Source organism: Anabas testudineus, chromosome 7, assembly GCF_900324465.2.
Source record: "Anabas testudineus chromosome 7, fAnaTes1.2, whole genome shotgun sequence".
In the NCBI taxonomy this organism is placed as follows: Eukaryota; Metazoa; Chordata; class Actinopteri; order Anabantiformes; family Anabantidae; genus Anabas; species Anabas testudineus.
This window is the reverse complement of record NC_046616.1, coordinates 2,783,786-2,804,979: the sequence shown is the minus strand read 5'-3', so window position 1 is coordinate 2,804,979 and position 21,194 is coordinate 2,783,786. Positions and strand designations below refer to the sequence as shown.

At 36.2% G+C, this 21,194-nt stretch overlaps 2 protein-coding genes across 7 annotated transcripts; both read left to right on the top strand.

The window, feature by feature from the left end:
- The first annotated feature begins 442 nt into the window (after positions 1–442).
- On the top strand, positions 443–13,097 carry LOC117152799 (tumor necrosis factor receptor superfamily member 14-like). 3 transcript variants are annotated; one of them, XM_026368917.1, is made up of 8 exons: positions 443–508; positions 1,387–1,480; positions 10,443–10,536; positions 10,645–10,770; positions 11,393–11,548; positions 12,267–12,354; positions 12,459–12,645; positions 12,823–13,097. In XM_026368917.1, exons 2-8 carry the CDS (start codon positions 1,439–1,441, stop codon positions 12,886–12,888), a joined length of 759 nt encoding a protein of 252 aa, XP_026224702.1. In that variant the 5' UTR covers positions 443–508; positions 1,387–1,438; the 3' UTR covers positions 12,889–13,097. The 3 variants fall into 3 exon arrangements, with proteins under 3 accessions (XP_026224702.1, XP_026224701.1, XP_033181961.1); XM_026368916.1 differs by lacking the exon at positions 10,443–10,536 and adding an exon at positions 2,189–2,282; XM_033326070.1 differs by lacking the exons at positions 10,443–10,536; positions 10,645–10,770; positions 11,393–11,548; ... (1 more) ...; positions 12,459–12,645; positions 12,823–13,097 and adding exons at positions 2,189–2,282; positions 2,389–2,514; positions 3,106–3,261; positions 4,004–4,091; positions 4,196–4,513.
- Positions 13,098–14,409: 1,312 nt separating this feature from the next.
- On the top strand, positions 14,410–20,444 carry LOC113167940 (tumor necrosis factor receptor superfamily member 5-like). 4 transcript variants are annotated; one of them, XM_026368920.1, is made up of 9 exons: positions 14,410–14,495; positions 15,537–15,727; positions 16,287–16,385; positions 17,729–17,822; positions 17,916–18,041; positions 18,281–18,436; positions 18,580–18,667; positions 18,772–18,960; positions 19,135–19,389. In XM_026368920.1, the coding sequence occupies exons 3-9, from the start codon at positions 16,347–16,349 to the stop codon at positions 19,220–19,222; spliced, it is 780 nt and encodes a 259-aa protein (XP_026224705.1). In that variant the 5' UTR covers positions 14,410–14,495; positions 15,537–15,727; positions 16,287–16,346; the 3' UTR covers positions 19,223–19,389. The 4 variants fall into 4 exon arrangements, with proteins under 4 accessions (XP_026224705.1, XP_026224707.1, XP_026224704.1 ...); XM_026368919.1 differs by lacking the exon at positions 14,410–14,495 and having other exon boundaries at positions 15,187–15,727; XM_026368921.1 differs by lacking the exons at positions 14,410–14,495; positions 15,537–15,727 and adding an exon at positions 15,741–16,110.
- The last annotated feature ends 750 nt before the right edge of the window (positions 20,445–21,194 follow it).

Below are 21,194 nucleotides of genomic sequence, written 5' to 3'. Positions count from 1 at the left end.
AGCTAAATCCTAAATTTAGAAAATCGGACTAAGCAAAAACAGAAAATTGCAATAGAGCGATTTTTAGCAAAATAAATCATAGAATTTTGGCCCAATATAAAACAGATCATTGCTTTAAGTATAAACATGTAAAAATGATAAATTCAGCCCATGGACCTGACATTTACCCTAAATTATAGAATGAACCTGTGTTAAATGACAGGAAATCAACATTTAACTAACTAAAGTAACAGTTAACATTTATCTGGCTACTTGGGTGATTAGTGAAAAGTTGATCTGAAGTGAACAGATCTGTGGAGATTTAGTTTTCGTTTGATGTGATTTACATGAGGTTAGATATTGGAAAACGAAAAATGCTCCGATCGTCCAGTTGGTGGCGCTCTTGAACCAACTGCGAAAAATACCACGAAGAAGAAGAAGAAGAAGAAGAAGAAGAAGAGGAGGGCGAGGTCGGAAGAAGAAGCGGAGAAGGGGGAGGAGGAGACTTCCACTTTTAAAAACACTAAAAGTAAGAAACAGTTTTACGTTAAATAGAATAAAAACATGTTTGATAAATGTTTATACTCTGAGTAACTGGGGGGAAAGATTTGAGCTTAAGAAATGAGAGGAATGAAGGTTTAACATCGTGAATTTGTTACCAGGAGTGAAAGTTAAAGTAAAAACGCTGATGGGAGAGTTTAATTATTAAAACATGTTAAATTAAATCTTCCTAGTTGTGGACAAATGAAGAATGAGGAGGGTTTTGTTCATTCATACCAAATAATGATTATATAGTCTTTACAATAAAATATGTTTATTATATTTTGGGAAATGAAACTACTATGAAAATACTCTCACTCTCCAAATCTCTGTCTCTTCATAACATCATTTTGAAGCATAATTATGCATCTTAAACAGCTGGTACAGAACCGAACACTTAAATCTGTCACTGGCTCAGAAAACATTAAAACACACGGAGCCAATAAAACTTCGAGACATTTTAAAGGAATGAAGCGCGAAGAGAAACAGCGACATCAGTTATTTGACTCTGGTGTTTTTATACAAACTCTGAAGTCTCTGTATCATTTGTCCATCACTAAATCCTCCCTGAAATTGTCGAGACGAAGCTTCATGAAGCATTAACTGTAAATAATAATGATAAAATACTTGTACATGTTGCAAACATGGAATGAGCACATGGCTTTGAGGTGTGAAGCTTTATGTTAAAAAATTATAAACTTATTAATAAGGTGAAGGATGTAAAGTGTCTTTATTCATCTTATTTTATTCTGTTTTATTTAAAAAAGCCTTTTCCTCAGTGCTGGGCCTCATGTGGTTTCTTCCTGTTTATTATCTATATTATTAATATATTTAGTGCAGTTTAATATGAATTCCATCTGTTTCCAGATGTCGCTCTTCTGATTTGGATCATCACATCTTCATCAACCTGCTCTTTATAATGACTTTCAGAAGGAAACTTCTGACTGCTGCATATTTGTTGGTAAAATAGTTTATTGCTCTAAATTACTTAGTACAACTAAGTATTTCCAGTCTAATCTCCTCTGCACCATCTCTGATCTTCATACTACACTAATACTTGCACTTCTTTTCTCACTCTGAGTCTTTGTCAAAATATTTTTAATTAACACAGTTTTCATTATGTGTAGAATTATTAGTAGAATTATTGATTATAATAAATATTATTACTGTTTTGTTGCTAGATGTTATTTCACGTGCATCACGTTCAGAGGCTCATGATCTTTAAGGAAAAACATGGATGATGTCAGCAGTAACTCAAGTTTTGACTTTGACTAATGTAATATTAGTTCAGGTAATAAAACACAGGTTGAATTTTCTATTTTTCCTAAATTGAGAAAATATCAGTGATATTTATACATTGATGGAAATTACAACTCTGGTTTGTGGATAGAAATATTCTTCAAAATGATCCTGAAATAAAGCAGAGTTGTAAAATATCTCATAAGATTCTTTTCCCCTTTGTCTCCTCTGGTCTCTTCTCTCCTGTTTCCTTCAGCGTCCTCCTCCACTTCCTTTATCTCTCAGCTCCTTCTTTTCCACCTCATCGTGTTTCTGTTCATCTTTTCTTTAAGTTGATTTTTCTCTGCTGGAGTCACTCAGATCAGTTCTTGACAGACTCAGAATTTAAACCAGGTTTCATTTAAACTAAACTCTGTTCTTCTTCTCACAGATTCTAATGATAAAAGTCTTCAGTGGACAAACACTCACATGTCATCAAGCAGAGTATCAGACAGGAAATCAGTGCTGTCCTATGTGTCTTCCTGGTAAGATCCAACAGTTTGATAAAGGAACATTTCACTGTAGAAGTTACATCTTTGTTATGTTGGTGTTAATCATACTTTTTTAAATCTGTGATTTTCTTTTCAACAGGAAGTCGAGTTAGAACCGATTGTACAGAGTTTATTAGCACTTCCTGTCTGCCATGTGTGGAGGGAACCTACATGAATCAACCTACTGGACTTAAACAGTGTTTTCCATGTTCACAGTGTGATGCAGGTAGATTTCTTCTGACGTTTCCTAATTATTAGTCATTCCTACTAGATTCAAAACACGTAATAATCCCAGTTACAGCTGCTCTCTGTTCAATAGGAAAGAAAAGAACTACAACCAGAATAGTACTACACAAACACAACTTCAAAAACCTGATCTAATTTAAAGAAGGATAAAATAGATCTGTAACAGTTGCAGTTCAGTAAGCAGTGATGACATAAATATTGATTATGATGATTGTTAAAAGTTCAATGTTAGATGTGCTGAGAGAAGATGTACAGTTCAATGTCCACTGGGAAAAATCAATCTAACCAAGAAGCTTAGATTTAAAGACAGTACTTTAAGTTAGCTTATTACTTCCCACAGTGTCTGAACTGAGACGGTGACAGTGCAGAGACCCATTTTAGTGACTTTACTACACATGTAGTGGGTCATCAAACTGCAGATGTTTTCAATGTATTCATAAATTGCTATATAGCATTTTCTAAAGATGTCATATAATTATAACCCTTATTTTCTAGTTTATGAAGTTAGAAGGAACAACTCGCTGGTCTTTAGCAGATGAAACATGTTTCTTGTCTCTACATGTCTTTACAGGTTCTGGTTTGAAGATAAAGAGTTTGTGTACAACATCTTCTGATACACTTTGTGAACCACTGGAAGGATTTTACTGTGTGGAGCCGTCAGATAACGGATGTGGAGCAGCACAGAAACACAAACGTTGTGAACCAGGACAGTACATCAGTCAGAAAGGTTGGTTTTCTTGTGCTGACTCATTTTTAAAATGTGAGGTTAAACTGATAACATTTAAGTGCACAAAAAACCTGTTTAATTCTATGTCCATGTTGGACATAAATGAGTTTGGTTTTTACATGAACTATAGGTTTTTATTTTTTGTAAAAATTGAGTTTGTGCTTTGTCTGAAAGTTCTCATGTGAAACAAGGCCTTTAATTCTGGGGGTCTTATAACAACAAGTCTGATCTTTAAATCAGCCTAAATGTAGGTTTTCGTTTTCCAGTGAAACTAATGTTGATGTCATACATGTCTCTGCAGAATCTACATTCTTATGAAAGGTCTCGGGGACTCCTATCCTCCTCAAATACTAAAAAGGCATAAACACATACAAACAGGTGTCAGTGAGTGCATGTAACTTAATGACAACATCAACAGTCGTCTACAAATTGCAAGATACATGATTCAACTCTTGGTTTCCCTCAATGTCAGTGGACACTGAACCCTGAAACCACAGAGCTTCAGCGTATCAATGGTTTTGTGCTGTTATTCTGTGTTCTGCAGTAGTAAGTGCTCTTTATTTGTGGCCAGGTGGTCAAATATTCACACTCCAAGAGAAAAAGAAAAATTCAAAATATTATTATAAATAGATCAAACTTTTAAAGTTCCACATTGATGTATTTTGAATTGTCAGCGTCTAATACCAACTCACATTTAATGAAACGTTATCTCTAACTGACTGTGTAACCTGTGTGTGTCCAGGAACAGCCTCCACAGACTCTGTGTGCTCTGACTGCAGTGATGGATCATTTTCAGATGGAACATTTCCATCTTGTCTTCCACACACACAGTAAGTGAAGCTTCACATCAGTCGTGGACAAACCTGGTTTCTTACAGCAGCAGTAAATTCACACAGATCCTACAAATGGACAAAACATCTCTCTGTCATTTCAGATGTGAAACAAAAAACCTTCAACTGTTAAAACCAGGAACAACTTCAACGGATGCTGAATGTGAAGATCACAGTTTACAAACAAGAAAAAGAATTGGGACAATCTGTGGGACATGCTTTTTTTCAATGGTCTTAGTTTTTGCATTTGCTTTGTCATGTGCGAGAAAAAATGGTCTACAAACAGATGATGGAGCTCAAATGGGAAACTTAAGCTCAAAACAAGAGTGAAATTTGGAGTTTGGAAATATTTTGTACCTACTCTGTAACAGACTAATGGAGCAGATCACTAAACTCTCACACTAACACACAGACTCAGTCATCAACACAGACAACACGCTGCATTTAACAAAACTCCGGCCTTTTTCTGTTTCTGGACATCAGACTGAAACAGGACATGAACGGGAAGGAGAACAACTCCTGGAACTTTACACATTAAGAACATACATATGGATTCCATCAGGAGACCATTATGGAATAATCTATTTTTCTAATGTTTTTTATTCTTTTTTTATAAACCTATTTATTAAAGACAAAAACTTTTTTGTAAAGGTATGATTGGAAATGTGGCTCTGTGAGTTGAGTTGAACTGTGTGAGAAGTAAGAAAAGCTTCAAAAGCTTTCTGATCATGTGTTAAAAAAAAATATAAAACTAGGTGTTATTGACATTGTTGGCAATATGCAGTGCTATAAAAAACATATTTGGACCCTAAACCTGATACTGTACTGATAATTGTGTAATTAATTAATTCAAATGAGGTAGAGGAATACTCTGAATACTAACAAAACATACTCTAACCTTGAATTAGAAACTCTAACACTTGTTTCTAAATGCACTAATATGATCATTAATAATGTCCTGTAACATTCAGTTCAACACAGCACAATATTCTTTGTGGTTCAAGAAGACAGAATTGAATTTATGTTCGAGCTTTTAATTTGTTTACATCAATAAAGGACTGACTGAAGAAAATCAACTTCACTTATATTACCTCAGTTTTCTGGTCTCATCTGTTTCTGGTCTATTCATCAGTTTTCTGGTCTCTCTGTTTCTACCATCTTGCTTCAGTCTGGATGTTCATGGTGGTCTTCTTGATTCATTATCAGCCTCTCTACATGCAGCTCCATTTAGTTTGGTTCACAGTTCCAGTTTGTAGCTGCTGTGGCCACAAAGCGACTTCACCGTCCTTTTAACAGATCAGTTGAGGTTTTACACACATGGACCAAACTCTTAAGTGGAAAACAAAAAGTTAATATGGTGACAATGCTTCTTCAGCGCTATGAAATCTGCTCACTCATCAAATTCAGCATGAAGTTCAGACTGAAACTGTAAACAAATCTTTATTTGAACTAATCACGGACCGTGGACACACGGTTTAGAGAACTCTCCTTAATCAATTTAAGAATCACGTCGGATCCCACTGTGATGGTGTTTCTGCTTCTCTCCTCAGGAAGAGGGAGTCTCTGCTTTGTACCCAGTCACACCATTAATGGAGCAGATCACTGAACTCTATCACTAACGGACAAGAACATGCACAGCTGCACAAAACGTCAGTCGTCTCTGATGGGACAAAGAACCCAGTGTCTTTAATGATTGATAATGATGAGTCTCTCTGGTACTAATGCTGCAGCTCAGATGTTTTCTCCAATGCTGCAAATACAGCAAAGCATCAGACTGAAACAGGAAAAGAACAACTCTCAGGTTTAAATAGTGAAGGTTTAAATATGTCACTTGTATGAAGAACACTACATCCGGTCTGCAAGTCTAAGAACACTTATCCAAAAATGAGTTGGGGGCCACAATCGAATTACATTACAACAGCTGACTTCTCTCTACGACGACACTTTCCCAACTCATCCAGCTAATGATTGTATTTCATCTTCATACTTTGTTTTTCAGGACCAGCAGCTTCACGCTGATCTCTGTGCTGGTTCTGCTTCTCACAGCAGGTCAACACTTGTCCCTAAAACCCAAATCACTCTGTTTCATATCAGGTAACTCACATTTCCTCAGTTATGTTTATTCCTTCTGAGGTAAATCGTGTTTCTTTGTAATTATTATCTAGTTAACAACATATGATGTGATGTGACTATGAATGATGACAATAACATAACAACATTGTCAGTGATGTTAATCAGGTGTTAAATAGGTTAACACTGGTAACACAGTCGACATTACAGCTGTGTTAGGACCTTCACTACATGACTGTGATCAACTCACAGTAGAGAGACTTATTCTATTGTCCTCAACTCTCCCTCCATCATGTGATGTTGGACATGTGACTCTGGAACAAACCATTGCTGATTCATTAGGGTTTATTTTTTTCCCTTGGTAACACAGATGTTTCTCAGACACACACAGAAGAGATTATTTAATGTGCTGCACATGAATGAGCAAAACACTTTTTAATATGTCTGTCTCATATTTTAGGGATTGAGCCTTTATCTAAGAGCAAACCTGAGATTTATGAAAGAGTGCAAGATTAAAACAGCTAAATCCAGAATATACTATAGAATATGTATTATTTAGCAAAATAAATGATGGGGTGTGTAGACGACTTAAAGCAGTATCAGTTATTATAATTATTACAAATGGCATTATGGATTATTATTAGTGAAATATTCAAAGTACAATATGTCAGTGTGAGGACTGTTTCACGTTTTAAAGTGTTAAGAACAAATAAAAAAGATCTTGTTACTAAAAAGGAAGAAAGGGTGAGACAATTCTCTACATATTAAAACAGAAGAAACACATGATCAAACTGTTTTTGTACTCAGGAAACTGACAATGCTCACATCAGCACAGGTTTTGGAGTTACACTGACACGGGGTGAGTCCTGCTGAGCAAAGGCAGCTCACATCATGGTAACTCCCGGGGTAATGGTTACAACTTGGTGAATACGCATGGTTGATGGGACTACGACGAGACTGTCTGGCATGTTTTTTGTGGCTTCATATATGTTGTTCTCACTGAACAGTTTTACCGAGGTCTGTGCATTCACCATGACTGACGAGCCTGTCAGTGGTCTTCTTTAGGATAGACCTCCAGTTCCGTCCTTGCTGTGACTTGTTTCGAAAAACTTCCAGGTGCCTGATTTCAACCCCGACTGGTGCTGTTTAGTACAAAACTGATAGAAATAGCCTTTCTGCCTGTATTGAGTGCACGACCACCAAGGTAACATTTGGATAGAAAGTTTTAACCCAGTCAAGATTTGGGGATGGATAGGTTCATATTACTGCTGGATCTTTATTCTTCAATGCTGATTGTGGCAAAGCTCTCGTTCTTTGACTCCACCAACATGTAGAACTCCATTGTTGCCAGCTGCTAGTTTGATGCAAAGTGTACAGCTTGGATTTCAGTGGAGAAGTACAGTAGAACCTATACTTCTATTTGGAGGGTGGAAATCTCCTTGTGGCTCTGTTGTTTGGCTAAATGGCTAAGCCGTCCTGAATTCTTTTTGAGAACTTGCATTTTTGTTTTCTGCACTTCTGTAGACACAGGAAACCTTCCTAATCAGTGTTTTTGATCCGGGTGACTCTGAATATTGCTGTTGTCTCTCGTATTTTTTTCTGTATTTGCCTGCTGACTGAACAGACTAAGAATGACTGTGTTACTCTAGTCTTCATCATCATTTCATAACAAAATCTATGTCAAGCGTGTTTCCTGTTCAGTAGATCTGCACTTTGAACTCTGTAGGACTCTGGGGTGGAGTGAGCTGGTTTTCTATCACTTTCTTTCTCTCTCTGCTCTGGTGTTGCACTTCTTTCCAATATACTCGTTTCCTTCTCCTCTCACTCAAATCTTTCACTATCTTTGTTGTCTCTGACAGTTGATGATTAATTAACATGCTTTATGTCAACTAAATAACATAAAATATTGAAGAGGAGGGGTAAAAACCCTTCCACAGCTAAGTAATCTTAAATTTAGAAAATCAGACAAAGCAAAAACAGAAAATTGCAGTAGAGACAATAGATTTTTAGCTAAATAAACAATGGAATTTATTTGTATTAAATGAAGGAGAAATATAAAACAGATCATTGCTTTAAGTATAAATATGTAAAAATGTTAAATACAGCCTATGGACCTGACATTTACCCCAAATTATAGAATGAACCTGTGTTAAATGACAGGAAATCAACATTTAACTAACTAAAGTAACAGTTAACATTTATCTGGCTACTTGGGTGATTAGTGAAATGTTTCGACCAAACAAGAAGAAAGTTGATCTGAAGTGAACAGATCTGTGGAGATTTAGTTTTCGTTTGATTTGATTTACATGAGGTTTGATGTTAGAAAAAGCAAAATGTTCCGATCGTCCAGTTGGTGGCGCCAATGAACCAAATGCGAAAAATACCACGAAGAAGAAGAAGAGGAAGAAGTAGAAGAAGAAGAAGAAGAAGAAGAGGAGGAAGTAGAAGAAGAAGAAGAAGAAGAAGAGGAAGTAGAAGAAGAAGAAGAGGCGGGATGAGGCGGAATATGGCGGAAAAGACTCAAACCGCTAAAACACTAAAAGTAAGAAACATTTTTACGTTAAATAGATTAAAAAAGGTTTTAAACACGTTTCTACTCTGAGTAACAGGTGGGAAAGATTTAAGAAATGAGAGGGTTGAAGGTTTAATAACGTGAATTTGTTACCACGGGTCAAAGTAAAAACGCTGATGGGAGAGTTTAGTTATTAAAATCAGGTTTAAAACATGTTAAATTAAATCTTCCTAGTTGTGGACAAATGAAGAATGAGGAGGGTTTTGTTCATTCATACCAAATAATGATTATATAGTCTTTACAATAAAATATGTTTATTATATTTTGGGAAATGATCCTAGACTTTAAAATGTCTCTTATTAATGGAACTCGTCATTAAACTTGCTAAAATACTCTCAGTCTCCAAATCTGTCTCCTCACAACCTCATTTGATGCATAATACACAGTTATAATATAAATATATATAAAACAGCTGGTACAGAACCAAACACTCAAATCTGTCACTGGCTCAGAAAACATTAAAACACACGGAGCCAATAAAAAAGCTTCGAGACATTTTAAATGAACGAAGCGCGAAGAGAAACAGCGACATCAGTTATTTGACTGATACAAACTCCGACACGTTTATTATCACAGGATGACACAAACTCTGAAGTCTCTGTATCATTTGTCCATCACTAAATCCTCCCTGAAACTGTCGAGATGAAGCTTCATGAAGCATTAACTGTAAATAATAATAATACTGATGAAATAAAACAGTGGATGTAATGACTGTATGGTCAGGGGAGTGAAGATCTGAGTTTAATTATTAAAAACTTATAAAGGATGTAAAGTATCATGTGATCACGTTATTTTATTCTGTTTTATTTAAAAATAACTTTCCTCAGTGCTGGACCTCAGGTGGTTTCTTCCTTTTTATCTGTATATTTAGTGCAGGTTAATATGAATTCCCTCTGTTTCCAGATGTTGCTGGTGTCACCACGTCTTCAGCTCATCAACCTGCTCTTTATAATGACTTTCAGAAGGAAACTGCTGACTTCTGCATATTTGTTGGTAAAATTGTTTATTACTCTAAGTAACTTAATAACTAAGTATTTCCAGTCTAATCTCCTCTGCACCATCTCTGATCTTCATACTACACTAATACTTGCACTTCTTTTCTCACTCTGAGTCTTTGTCAAAATGATTTTAATGAACACAGTTTTCATTATATGTAGAATTATACAAAGTGGAGAGTTAATTCATTATAATATTAATACTGCTTTGTTGGTAGATGTTATTTGATGTGCAGCATGTTCAATGGCTCATAATCAGACAAACATGGATGATGTCAGCAGTAACTCAAGTTTTGACCAACTTTGACCATGTAATATTAGTTCAGGTAATAAAACACAGGTTGAATTTTCTATAACATGATGATACGTGATGGAAATGAACTTGGATCAAGTTTTATTGGAGTTGAAGAAGAAGATTGTTGTGTGTTGTTGAGTGTCAGTTATTCTAAAAAAATAAAGCAGAGTTGTAAAATATCACATGAGGTTCTTTTCCTCTTTGTCTCCTCAGGTCTCTTCTCTCCTGTTTCCTTCAGCGTCCTCCTCCACTTCCTTTTATCTCTCAGCTCCTTCTTTTCCACCTCATCGTGTTTCTGTTCATCTTTTCTTTAAGTTGATTTTTCTCTGCTGGAGTCACACAGGTCAGTTCTTGACAGACTCAGAATTTAAACCAGGTTTCATTTAAACTAAACTCAGTTCTTGTTCTTCTTCTCACAGATTCTAATGTTTAAAGTTTTCAGTGGACAAACAACCACATGTCATCAAGCAGAGTATCATATAGGAAATGAATGTTGTCCCATGTGTCTTCCTGGTAAGATCCAACTCTTTGGTAAAGGGACATTGCAATGTAGAAGTAACATCTTTGTTATGTTGGTGTTAATGATACTTTATCAAATTCTTCTTTTCTTCTTTTTAACAGGAAGTCGAGTTAAAACCGACTGTACAGAGTTCAGGAGCACTTCCTGTCTGCCCTGTTTGGAGGGAACCTACATGAATAAACCTACTGGACTTAAACAGTGTTTTCCATGTTCACGCTGTGATGCAGGTAGATTGTTCATAATTCCTAATTATTAGTAATTCCTACTAGATTAAAAACAATTAATTAATTAATCCCAGTTACAGCTGCTCTCTGTTTAAAAGGAAAGAAAAGAAGCACAACCAGAAATGAACTACACCAACACAAATACAAAAAGTTTATCTAATGTATGAAAGGATAAAATAGGTCAGTAACAGCCAGGAGAGGAATGTAGTGCAATAAACAGTGATGGCATAAATAATGATTATGATGATTGTTAAAAGTTGAATGTTACATGTGCTGAGAGGAGATGTACAGTTCAATGTCCACTGGGAAAAATTAATCTAACCAAGAAGTCCAAGCTTAGATTTAAAGACAGCACTTTAAGTTAGGTTGTTTCTTCAAGTCCTACAGTGTCTGAACTGAGACGGTGACAGTGCAGAGACTCATTTTGATGACTTTAATACACATGTAGTGGGTCATAAATCTGCAGATGTGCAGATGTTTTCAATGTATTCATAAACTGCTGTTTCACATTTTCTAAAGATGTCATAATAATAATCCTTATTTTTCTAGTATATGTAGTTAGAAGGAACAACTTGCTGGTCTTCAGCAGATGAAACATGTTTTCTATCTCCACATGTCTTTACAGGTTCTGGTTTGAAGATAAAGAGTCCATGTTCAACAACATCAGATACAGTTTGTGAACCACAGGAAGGATTTTACTGCATGGAGCGTTCAAAGGACGGATGTGGAGCAGCACAGAAACACAAAAGCTGTGAACCAGGACAGTACATCAGTCAGAAAGGTTGGTTTTCTTGTGCTGACTCATTTTTGTTTGAAATGAAAACAACGTTTGAGTGCACATAAAACCTGTTTAATTCTATGTCCATGTTGGACATAAATGAGTTTGGTTTTTACATGAACTGTTGTGTGAAAATTGAAATTGGTGGTTTCAGACAGAAAGTTCTCATGTGAAACAAGGCCTTTAATTCTGGGGGTCTTATAACAACAAGTCTGATCTTTAAATCAGCCTAAATGTAGGTTTTCGTTTTCCAGTGAAACTAATGTTGATGTCATACATGTCTCTGCAGAATCTACATTCTTATAAAAGGTCTCGGGGACTCCTATCCTCCTCAAATATTAAAAAGACATAAACACGCACAAACAGGTGTCAGTGAGTGTACGTAACTTGATGACATAAACACTTGTCTACAAATCACAAGATACATGATTCAACTCTTGGTTTCCCTCAATGTCAGTGGACACTGAACCCTGAAACCTCAGAGCTTCAAAGGATCAATGGTTTTTTACCATTATTATGTTCTGTAAGTCTGCAGTAGTAAGTGCTCTTTATTTGTGGCCAGGTGGTCAAATATTCACACTCCAAGAGAAAAAGAAAAATGCTAAATATTATTATGAATAAATCCAACTTTTAAAGTTACACATTGATGTATTTTCAAGTGTCAACTCACATTTGATAAAAACGTTATCTCTAACTGACTGTGTAACCTGTGTGTGTCCAGGAACAGCCTCCACAGACTCTGTGTGCTCTGACTGCAGTGATGGATCATTTTCAGATGGAACATTTCCATCTTGTCTTCCACACACACAGTAAGTGAAGCTTCACATCAGTCGTGGACAAACCTGGTTTCTTACAGCAGCAGTAAATTCACACAGATCCTACAAATGGACAAAACATCTCTCTGTCATTTCAGATGTGAAACAAAAAACCTTCAGCTGTTAAAACCAGGAACAACTTCAACAGATGCTGAATGTGAAGAACACAGTTCAAATAAGACAATAATTGGGATAAGTGTTTCCCTGTCTGTTGTATTAATTGTCTTAATATGTGGAATTTATTTTGTCATTTGCAAGAAAAAACAGATCTACCTAAGATGCCAGGTAAGATTTCTGTGTTGACAACAAACATCTTATGGTTTTTGATTTATTAAGATGTTTTTATTGTTTTTATTTATTATCTGGAAGTTGAGTCATGGAAACTGGACTTTATTTTTTGCTAACTTCTCCCGGACGACTGAGAATTTCCACTGACGTTTATATTTTTTGTTTTTGTTTTAGGTCAAACGAAGGAGGACATCATCCAGAAGACGGAGTTCAAATGATGAGCTATACAAAACAGTCTAATGACAGTGCAGCAGATCCCTGAACTCTGCCACTAACAGACTGAATCATCAGTATAAATAACAGCACAATAACAGCAACAACAACAACAACAACAACAACAACAACACTGCAACTTTCTCTGCTTTTTCTATTTCTCCTTCTTCTCAACATTCTGGACAACAGACTGAAGACGAAAAACATCTCTGTCATTTCAGATGTGAAACAAAAAACCTTCAGCTGCTAAAACAGATGCTGAATGTGGAGAACACAGTTTACAAACAACAAGAAGAATTGGGTCAATCTTAATCTCTTACATTTTTTCTTTTTATTTTCTGCATTTGCATGTGCGAGAAAAAAAGGTCTACAGACCGATGAGGGAGCTCAAATGGAAAACTTGAGCTCAAAACGAGACGTTTGGAGTTTGTGAATATTTCATACCTACTCTGTAACAGACTAATGGAGCAGATCACTAAACTGGCTCTTTGAGTTGAGTTGAACTTAGTGTGAGAAGTAAGAAAAGCTTCCAAAGCTGTCTGATCATATGTTAAAAAAGGTTATTGTTATTGAAATATTGATTTCAATAACAAAAATATAAAACTGGGTGTTATTGACATTGTTGGCAATGTGTAGTGCTGTAAAAATTTTATTTTGGAGTGTGTAATTATCAAATGAGGTAGAGGAGTACTCTGAATACTAACGTAACATACTCTAACCTTGAATTAGAAACTCTAACACTTGTTTCTAAATGCACTAATATGATCATCATTAATAATATCCTGTAACATTCAGTTCAACACAGCACAATATTCTTTGTGGTTCAAGAAGACAGAGTTGAATTTCTAAACTAGTTCGAGCTTTTAGTGGCTAAAAATGTTTGTTTACATCAATAAAGGACTGACTGAAGAAAATCAACCTCCCTTATATTACCTCGGTTTCTGGTCTATTCATCAGTTTTCTGGTCTCGTCTGTTTCTGGTTTATTCATCAGTTTTCTGGTCTCGTCTGTTTCTACCACCTTGCTTCAGTCTGGATGTTCATGGTGGTCTTCTTGATTCATTATCAGCCTCTCTACATGCAGCTCGGTACTATTTAGTTTGGTTCACCGTTCCAGTTTGTAGCTGCTGTGGCTCCAAAGCGACTTCACCGTCCTTTTAACAGATCAGTTGAGGTTTTACAGACATGGAGAACTCCTTAGTGGAAAACAAAAAGTTAATATGGTGACAATGCTTCTTCAGCGCTATGAAATCTGCTCACTCATCAACTTCAGCATGAAGTTCAGACCAGATCTTTATGATCAGGAAAAGACTGAAACTCTAAACGAGTCTTCTTTATTTGAACTAATCACGGACCGTGGACACACATAGTTCAGAAAACTCCTTAATCAACTTAAGAATGACATCAGATCCCACTGATCCAAAAATGAGTTGGGGGCCACAGTCGAATTACATTACAACAGCTGACTTCTCTCTACGGCGACACTTTCCCAACTCATCCAGCTAATGATTGTGTTTCATCTTCATACTTTGTTTTTCAGGACCAGCAGCTTCACGCTGATCTCTGTGCTGGTTCTGCTTCTCACAGCAGGTCAACACTTGTCCCTAAAACCCAAATCACTCTGTTTCATATCAGGTAACTCACATTTCCTCAGTTATGTTTATTCCTTCTGAGGTAAATCGTGTTTCTTTGTAATTATTATCTAGTTAACAACATATGATGTGATGTGACTATGAATGATGACAATAACATAAAAACATTGTCAGTGATGTTAATCAGGTGTTAAATAGGTTAACACTGGTAACACAGTCGACATTACAGCTGTGTTAGGACCTTCACTACATGACTGTGATCAACTCACAGTAGAGAGACTTATTCTATTGTCCTCAACTCTCCCTCCATCATGTGATGTTGGACATGTGACTCTGGAACAAACCATTGCTGATTCATTAGGGTTTATTTTTTTCACTTGGTAACACAGATGTTTCTCAGACACACACAGAAGAGATTATTTAATGTGCTGCACATGAATGAGCAAAACTGTTTTTAATACGTCTGTCTCATATTTTAGGGATTGAGCCTTTATCTAAGAGCAAACCTGAGATTTATGAAAGAGTGCAAGATTAAAACAGCTAAATCCAGAATATACTATAGAATATGTATTATTTAGCAAAATAAATGATGGGACGTGTAGACGACTTAAAGCAGTATCAGTTATTATAATTATTACAAATGGCATTATGGATTATTATTAGTGAAATATTCAAAGTACAATATGTCAGTGTGAGGACTGTTTCACGTTTTTAAAGTGTTAAGAACAAATGAAAAAGATTTTATCCTGTTGCTAAAAAGGAAGAAAGGGTGAGACAATTCTCTACATATTAAAACAGAAGAAACATATGATCAAACTGTTTTTGTACTCAGGAAACTGACAATGCTCACGTCAGCACTGAGTCAGTGTGTTTGGATATTCTGCAGAAACAATCAGAGCAGGAGCAGAATGAAGCACAAACAGTAAAGTGAAAGTAAAAAAATCCCCTGGCTCAAGGCCACATCCTGTGTTTGTCTATAACAATGGAGACAGAAAAACTGCTTTAAAAGAAACAGTAAATAGTCAGTCTTAACTAGAATACAAATAAAATATAACAAAACATTATGTGTCACTCATTTCAACAGAAGAACAGCTGATGCCTTAACCACAGCTGAGAACTGCTCAGAACAGGAAATGCTGAAGACGCAGTTGTCAGGTGTTTCTGACTAATTCATGATCTGATAATCAGCTCTTGAAATCTTTCACATGATTGGACACAGCAGCGTTCAGAACTGAACGTCTCTGAGAGTCAGCAGATCAGACACCAGCAGAGACGGTAAGTGTCTGAACTGTTTATCTGCATAAACAACAACAGAGAGGATCAGCTCCTCGAAGGAGCCTCGTCTGCTCTGTCTTTGTCTTTTATGAGACACATTTCCCGTCTCTGAAGGTTTTTACTAAATGCCGATCGACGCCCACACAGAAAGCTTCTCCTCTGAGAACATTAGAGTTTGGGTGTGAATCATTACTCTCCATTATATTAAACAGGACGTGGAGGGGCGGGTGGTGCTCAGTTGGTGTGGTGATCTGTGTTTACGGATCGATTTCTACAGTTTCTGTTATTGATTTATTTGATTATACTTAAGAAAAGAAGAAATCTGAAGTGATTTGAACCTTGAACAGAGAAATCTGAGCCAACACCACCAGCGTCAAGAGGCGGTGAGTCAAAATGAAAGAGAAACTATCAAGGGTCAACAAAGCAGAGCTATATCCGGTCAGAGCAGGTTCAAACTGTGCAGAAATCAGAGTTAGCAGGTTTTCATTAACCTCTTCCCCTCAGTGACCAGGTTTCCTGTTGACTGGTGCAGTTGTATATGATTTCTTCCTGTTTCCAGGTGGTGTTCTTCATGATGATATAATTCACCTTTTCCCACACGGCAAACCTGCTCTTTAAAATGACGTTCAGAAGACGTTTGACAGCTGCTTCTCTGTTGGTAAAATCTTTAAATGATCCTAAAAACCTCTAAGCATCATTCATCGTTCATCTGCTCTGATTCTGTCCCTGTCAAAAAAACTGATTTTAAACAACACAGTTTACATAATGTGTAGAATTATACAAAGTGGAGATTTGATCCATTAGAATAAATGTTGATGCTGTTTTGATGAAAGATGTTATTTGTTGTGTGGAAACTGATGAACTGTGACTTTACTGCAGTAAGTTTAGAGCAGGGGTCTCAAACCTGCGGCCCTCGGGATGATAATTTGTGGCCCCCACCTTCAGATTAAAGTTTAATGTTAGTGCGGAGCTGAACGAACCAACCAATCACGGTGGGGTAAATGGGTCTCGGGGGCGGGACATCGGCCTTAATCCAATCAGAGAAACATTTCTCGATGAGTGACAGCAGCGTTGCCATGGAGAGTTTTCAGCCTCGTTTCTATGAAGTTTCTATGACGTTCGTCCCAGTGCTGCGTTCACAACACTTCAAAAAAAAGTATTTTTAAGTTTCTGCCCAGCGGGACATTATGAGTCAAAGTGATGCGTTCGCGGCGGCTTAAAAGAAAAGTGAGGAACTCACTGCAGCCTCATGTAGTCTGCAGTCACATAGAGACACCTGTCCAACGGCAATAACAGTCCCCGGTAACCCGGACCGATTAGAGGGTCGCACCGTTATTTGTAGGTCATTGTTTTTTTATTTGCATCGCGCTATTTACAGTTTTTGAGAGAAGTGACCTCCAACTTCTCTGAACTCCAAGACCAGGTCCAGACTTACTGAGGATCATCTTTAAACCACACTGAGGGTCTCAGCTGCTTCTTCCATCAAGACAAATGTGGCTCAACTAAATCTCTAGCAGAAAAGAGAAGATAAGAGAATTAGAACAGCTGATGTTCTTCAATGTTCAATTCATGTTCAGAAGAAGGTTAAAGGTTAAAGAACTGTTAATACAGACATTTAAATCTGAATACAGCAGATATAGAAGACTGAAGAAACCACATATAGTTGCTGACTAGAGGAATCTAATTATTATTATTTTTATTATTATTATTTTATTTATTTATTACTGATTTATATTTTTTAAATGTTTTGATTTATTTTGTATTAAAACATATAATAAAGAGATTTGAGAAGAAACGTTTTTCTTGTGGAAAACCTGATGCGGTCCAGCCTCACGCAGACTCTGCTTCAGGCCCCCAGGTAAAGTGAGTTTGAGACCCCTGGTTTAGAGGCTCATGGTTGGTAAATAAATATCGAAATAACGTGTTTCTGTTTGTCTTTTCTTTAAGTTGATCTTTCTCTGCTGGAGTCACTCAGATCAGTTTTTGTTCGTCTTCTCACAGATTCTGGTGATGAAGGTTTTCAGTGGACAAACACTCACATGTCATAAAGAACAGTATCAGACAGGAAATCTGTGCTGTTCCATGTGTGATGCTGGTAAGATCCAACTTGATGGTAAAGAGACAATTCACTCTACAAACATCTTTGTTACTCTGATGTTAATTATATATATTTTTTTCTTTTCAACAGGAAGTCGAGTTCAAACCGACTGTACAGAGTCCAGGAACACTTCCTGTGTCCCCTGTTTGGAGGGAACCTACAACAATCAACCTACTGGACTTAAATATTGTTTTTCATGTTCCCACTGTGGTGCAGGTAGATTTATGTTAATCATTCCTAATTATTCCAGATCTCATTTTCAAGAGAGACGTAGTTATTAGAGTAAGCTGAGATTTAGAGACTTTAACACCTTTAATATTACAACAGGTAGTTTTTACATAAATATGTGAATCTCCACAGCTACTTAAGTGTAACCTTCACTTTTTCTAGTTTATCTAGTTTGACCGGTAGCTTGCTGGTTTATACCTTCATGTGTGACTTCCATGTGCTTTTAGACCACAGTCTGAAGATAAAGACTTCGTGTACAACAACATCTGATGCAGTTTGTGAACCACAGGAAGGATTTTACTGTGTGGAGCCTTCAGATAACGGATGTGAATCAGCAGAGAAACACAGAAGATGTGAACCAGGACAGTACATCAGTCAGAAAGGTTGGTTTTCTTATGTTGACTGTGAGATTTGACTTGTTGGTTTGTACCTAATTAAGGTGTGAGGACACACAGCTCTCTGAGTCTTTACAGACTTCAATAAACTGAACTGGTTTAAAGTGACTGTGTAACCTGTGTGTGTCCAGGAACAGCCTCCACAGACTCTGTGTGCTCTGACTGCAGTGATGGATCATTTTCAGATGGAACATTTCCATCTTGTCGACCACACACACAGTAAGTGAAGCTTCACATCAGTCGTGGACAAACCTGGTTTCTTACAGCAGCAGTAAATTCACACAGATCCTAGAAATGGACAAAACATCTCTCTGTCATTTCAGATGTGAAACAAAAAACCTTCAACTGTTAAAACCAGGAACAACTTCAACGGATGCTGAATGTGGAGAACACAGTTCAAATAAGACAATAATTGGGATAATTGTTCCCTTGTCTGTTTTATTTATTGTCTTAATCTTATCTGGAATTATTTTTTTCATTTGGAAGAAAAAACAGTCTACCAAAGGTCACAGGTAAGATTTCTGTGTTGACAACAAACATTCTATGGTTTTTGATTTATTAAGATGTTTTTATTGTTTTTATTTCTTACAATATATAAGTTGAGTCATGGAAACTGGACTTTATTTTTTGCTAACTTCTCCTGGACAACTAAGAATTTTCACTGACGTTTATATTTTTTGTTTTAGGTCAAACGAAGAAGGACATCATCCAGAAGACGGAGTTCAAATGATGAGCTTTACAAAACAGTCTAATGACAGTGCAGCAGATCCCTGAACTCTGACACTAACAGACTGAATCATCAGATGCATTTAACAAAACTTGAGCAGAGACGTTTTTCTCCACTACTGGAAACTTAACAGCAACTTTCTCTGCTTTTTCTATTTCTCCTTCTTCTCAACATTCTGGACAACAGACTAAAGACGAAAAACATCTCTCTGTCATTTCAGATGTGAAACAAAAAACCTTCAGCTGCTAAAACCAGGAACAACTTCAACGGATGCTGAATGTGGAGAACACAGTTCAAGGACAAAGATTATCACAACAATAACTGTGATGTCCATTTTATTGTTATTTGCTGTAATAGCATGTGTAATTTACTATGTCAGAAGGAAGAAAAGAACTTTAACTCTTTAAAAAAGATTTCATGTAGACAACATTTTATCATAGTTGAAATGTTTTCTGCCAATTTTTTAGTGGTTTTGTTGAATTGTAGTCAAAAACCACCGAGGTCTATTTCAAACTATGTTCCAGAGTTAGTATTTGTCCGAGCACAGACACTGTTTACTTGATTGTGTTGATATTAACATTTCTCCATTGAAAGGTTCAAACTTTATTGAACCTCAATCGTAAAACTCGGACAGTGGTTCAGTCAAATCTGTTTCTTGCTGTTTGGATGTGAAGTTCTGAGAAGTTGCTTCATTTATTCATCTTTTTATATTAGATTTTAAAGTTAAAGTTTGTGTAGGTTCAAGTAACATCAGACCACTTTACAACTGGGCTCCGGTGTTCAGAGGAACATGAGGTCAAAGAACACCTACAAATACTTTAACTCAAACCATGTTATCCATTAGAAACTCTGTTTAGAGATAAAGCAGAAACTCTTTTTAGTTTGAATTGAACATTGTAAATACTATTCACCCAGCAGCCTGTTAGTGAGATGGAAGCAGTAAAGAATCAGGTCGAACAGTTCAGGTATAGACATTTCAGACTGCTGCTGGAAGGAGAGTGGATCTATAGTTTCCTCTCTAACAGAACAGAACATCATGTTTCATGAAAATGTTTTCTGCTGCTGGACTGTGGGTGTAATGTAAAGGGGGAATATCAGCATGTAATGTAACTAGAGGACCAGTGCCTCGCACAGTTTATAGCAAAACTTATAACCTTAGTTGAGCATATTGATGTTAAAAGTGGTTCAGCTATTCACTGTCTCCGTTACTTTTTCCATCATCATTTGTAGATGTTATTTCATGTTCAATAAAGACATGAAGGATCAGAACTCTTTGTGTTTTATCATCTTAGAAATATTGTGATTCTGTAATAGTTCACTTACTTTTTCTGGCCACTATTGACACGTTCGGAGTTTAATATAAATGAATAAATTGCTTTTATCAACTAACTAGTAACAACAAACACGATGAGACTTTTTATTAATGCAATGGGGAAACGTTAATTTGTTTATCTGCTAAGTTACAAAACGAATCAGTTTACTCTTCACAAACTGTGTTTTATTTCTAGTTAAATACTATTTAGCAGTTTTGTACATGAATTAATTCGGATTTGTAAATATGAATAATAAATTAAGTTAACCATCTAAATCACACCAGGAAAAACTCCCCAAACTGTTATTTATATGTATATGTTCTGTTGTTGTTTTAAAATGTCTTTTTATTTAATGTGTTCCTTTTTTTTTTAGCTTTTTATCGCACCTGCACAAACTTCTTCTTTATTTTCAATCCACATATAACTAAAGTAAAAGATAGGAAAGTAATTTTGCTTCATATATATGTTCTTATAAATGGGACATATTTTATAGATCATATTATATCTTTTATAAACAATACCAGTTTTTTCTGGTTTTATAAAATTAATTAACTAGAATATTTCTCCACCGTGGTTCAACCAGCAGAGGTCGCTCAACAATCACATTATTTTATTGAAGGCCTTAAAAACACCAACCTGCCTCCACCTGGTCTCAGTCTGTAGAGTTCTTCATGAACTTTAATTAAAACACAAGAAATCATTAGAT

Bases quoted from the DNA above. Each gene is read 5' to 3' on its own strand.
- LOC113167940 (XM_026368920.1), top strand. From the start codon at position 16,347: ATGACGTTCAGAAGACGTTTGACAGCTGCTTCTCTGTTG. The intron at 18,042-18,280 runs GTAGATTTATGT...ATGTGCTTTTAG, and splicing joins ATGTTCCCACTGTGGTGCAG to ACCACAGTCTGAAGATAAAG. The intron at 18,668-18,771 runs GTAAGTGAAGCT...CTGTCATTTCAG, and splicing joins TCTTGTCGACCACACACACA to ATGTGAAACAAAAAACCTTC.
- LOC117152799 (XM_026368917.1), top strand. From the start codon at position 1,439: ATGACTTTCAGAAGGAAACTTCTGACTGCTGCATATTTGTTG. The intron at 10,771-11,392 runs GTAGATTGTTCA...ATGTCTTTACAG, and splicing joins ATGTTCACGCTGTGATGCAG to GTTCTGGTTTGAAGATAAAG. The intron at 12,646-12,822 runs GTAAGATTTCTG...TTTTTGTTTTAG, and splicing joins AGATCTACCTAAGATGCCAG to GTCAAACGAAGGAGGACATC.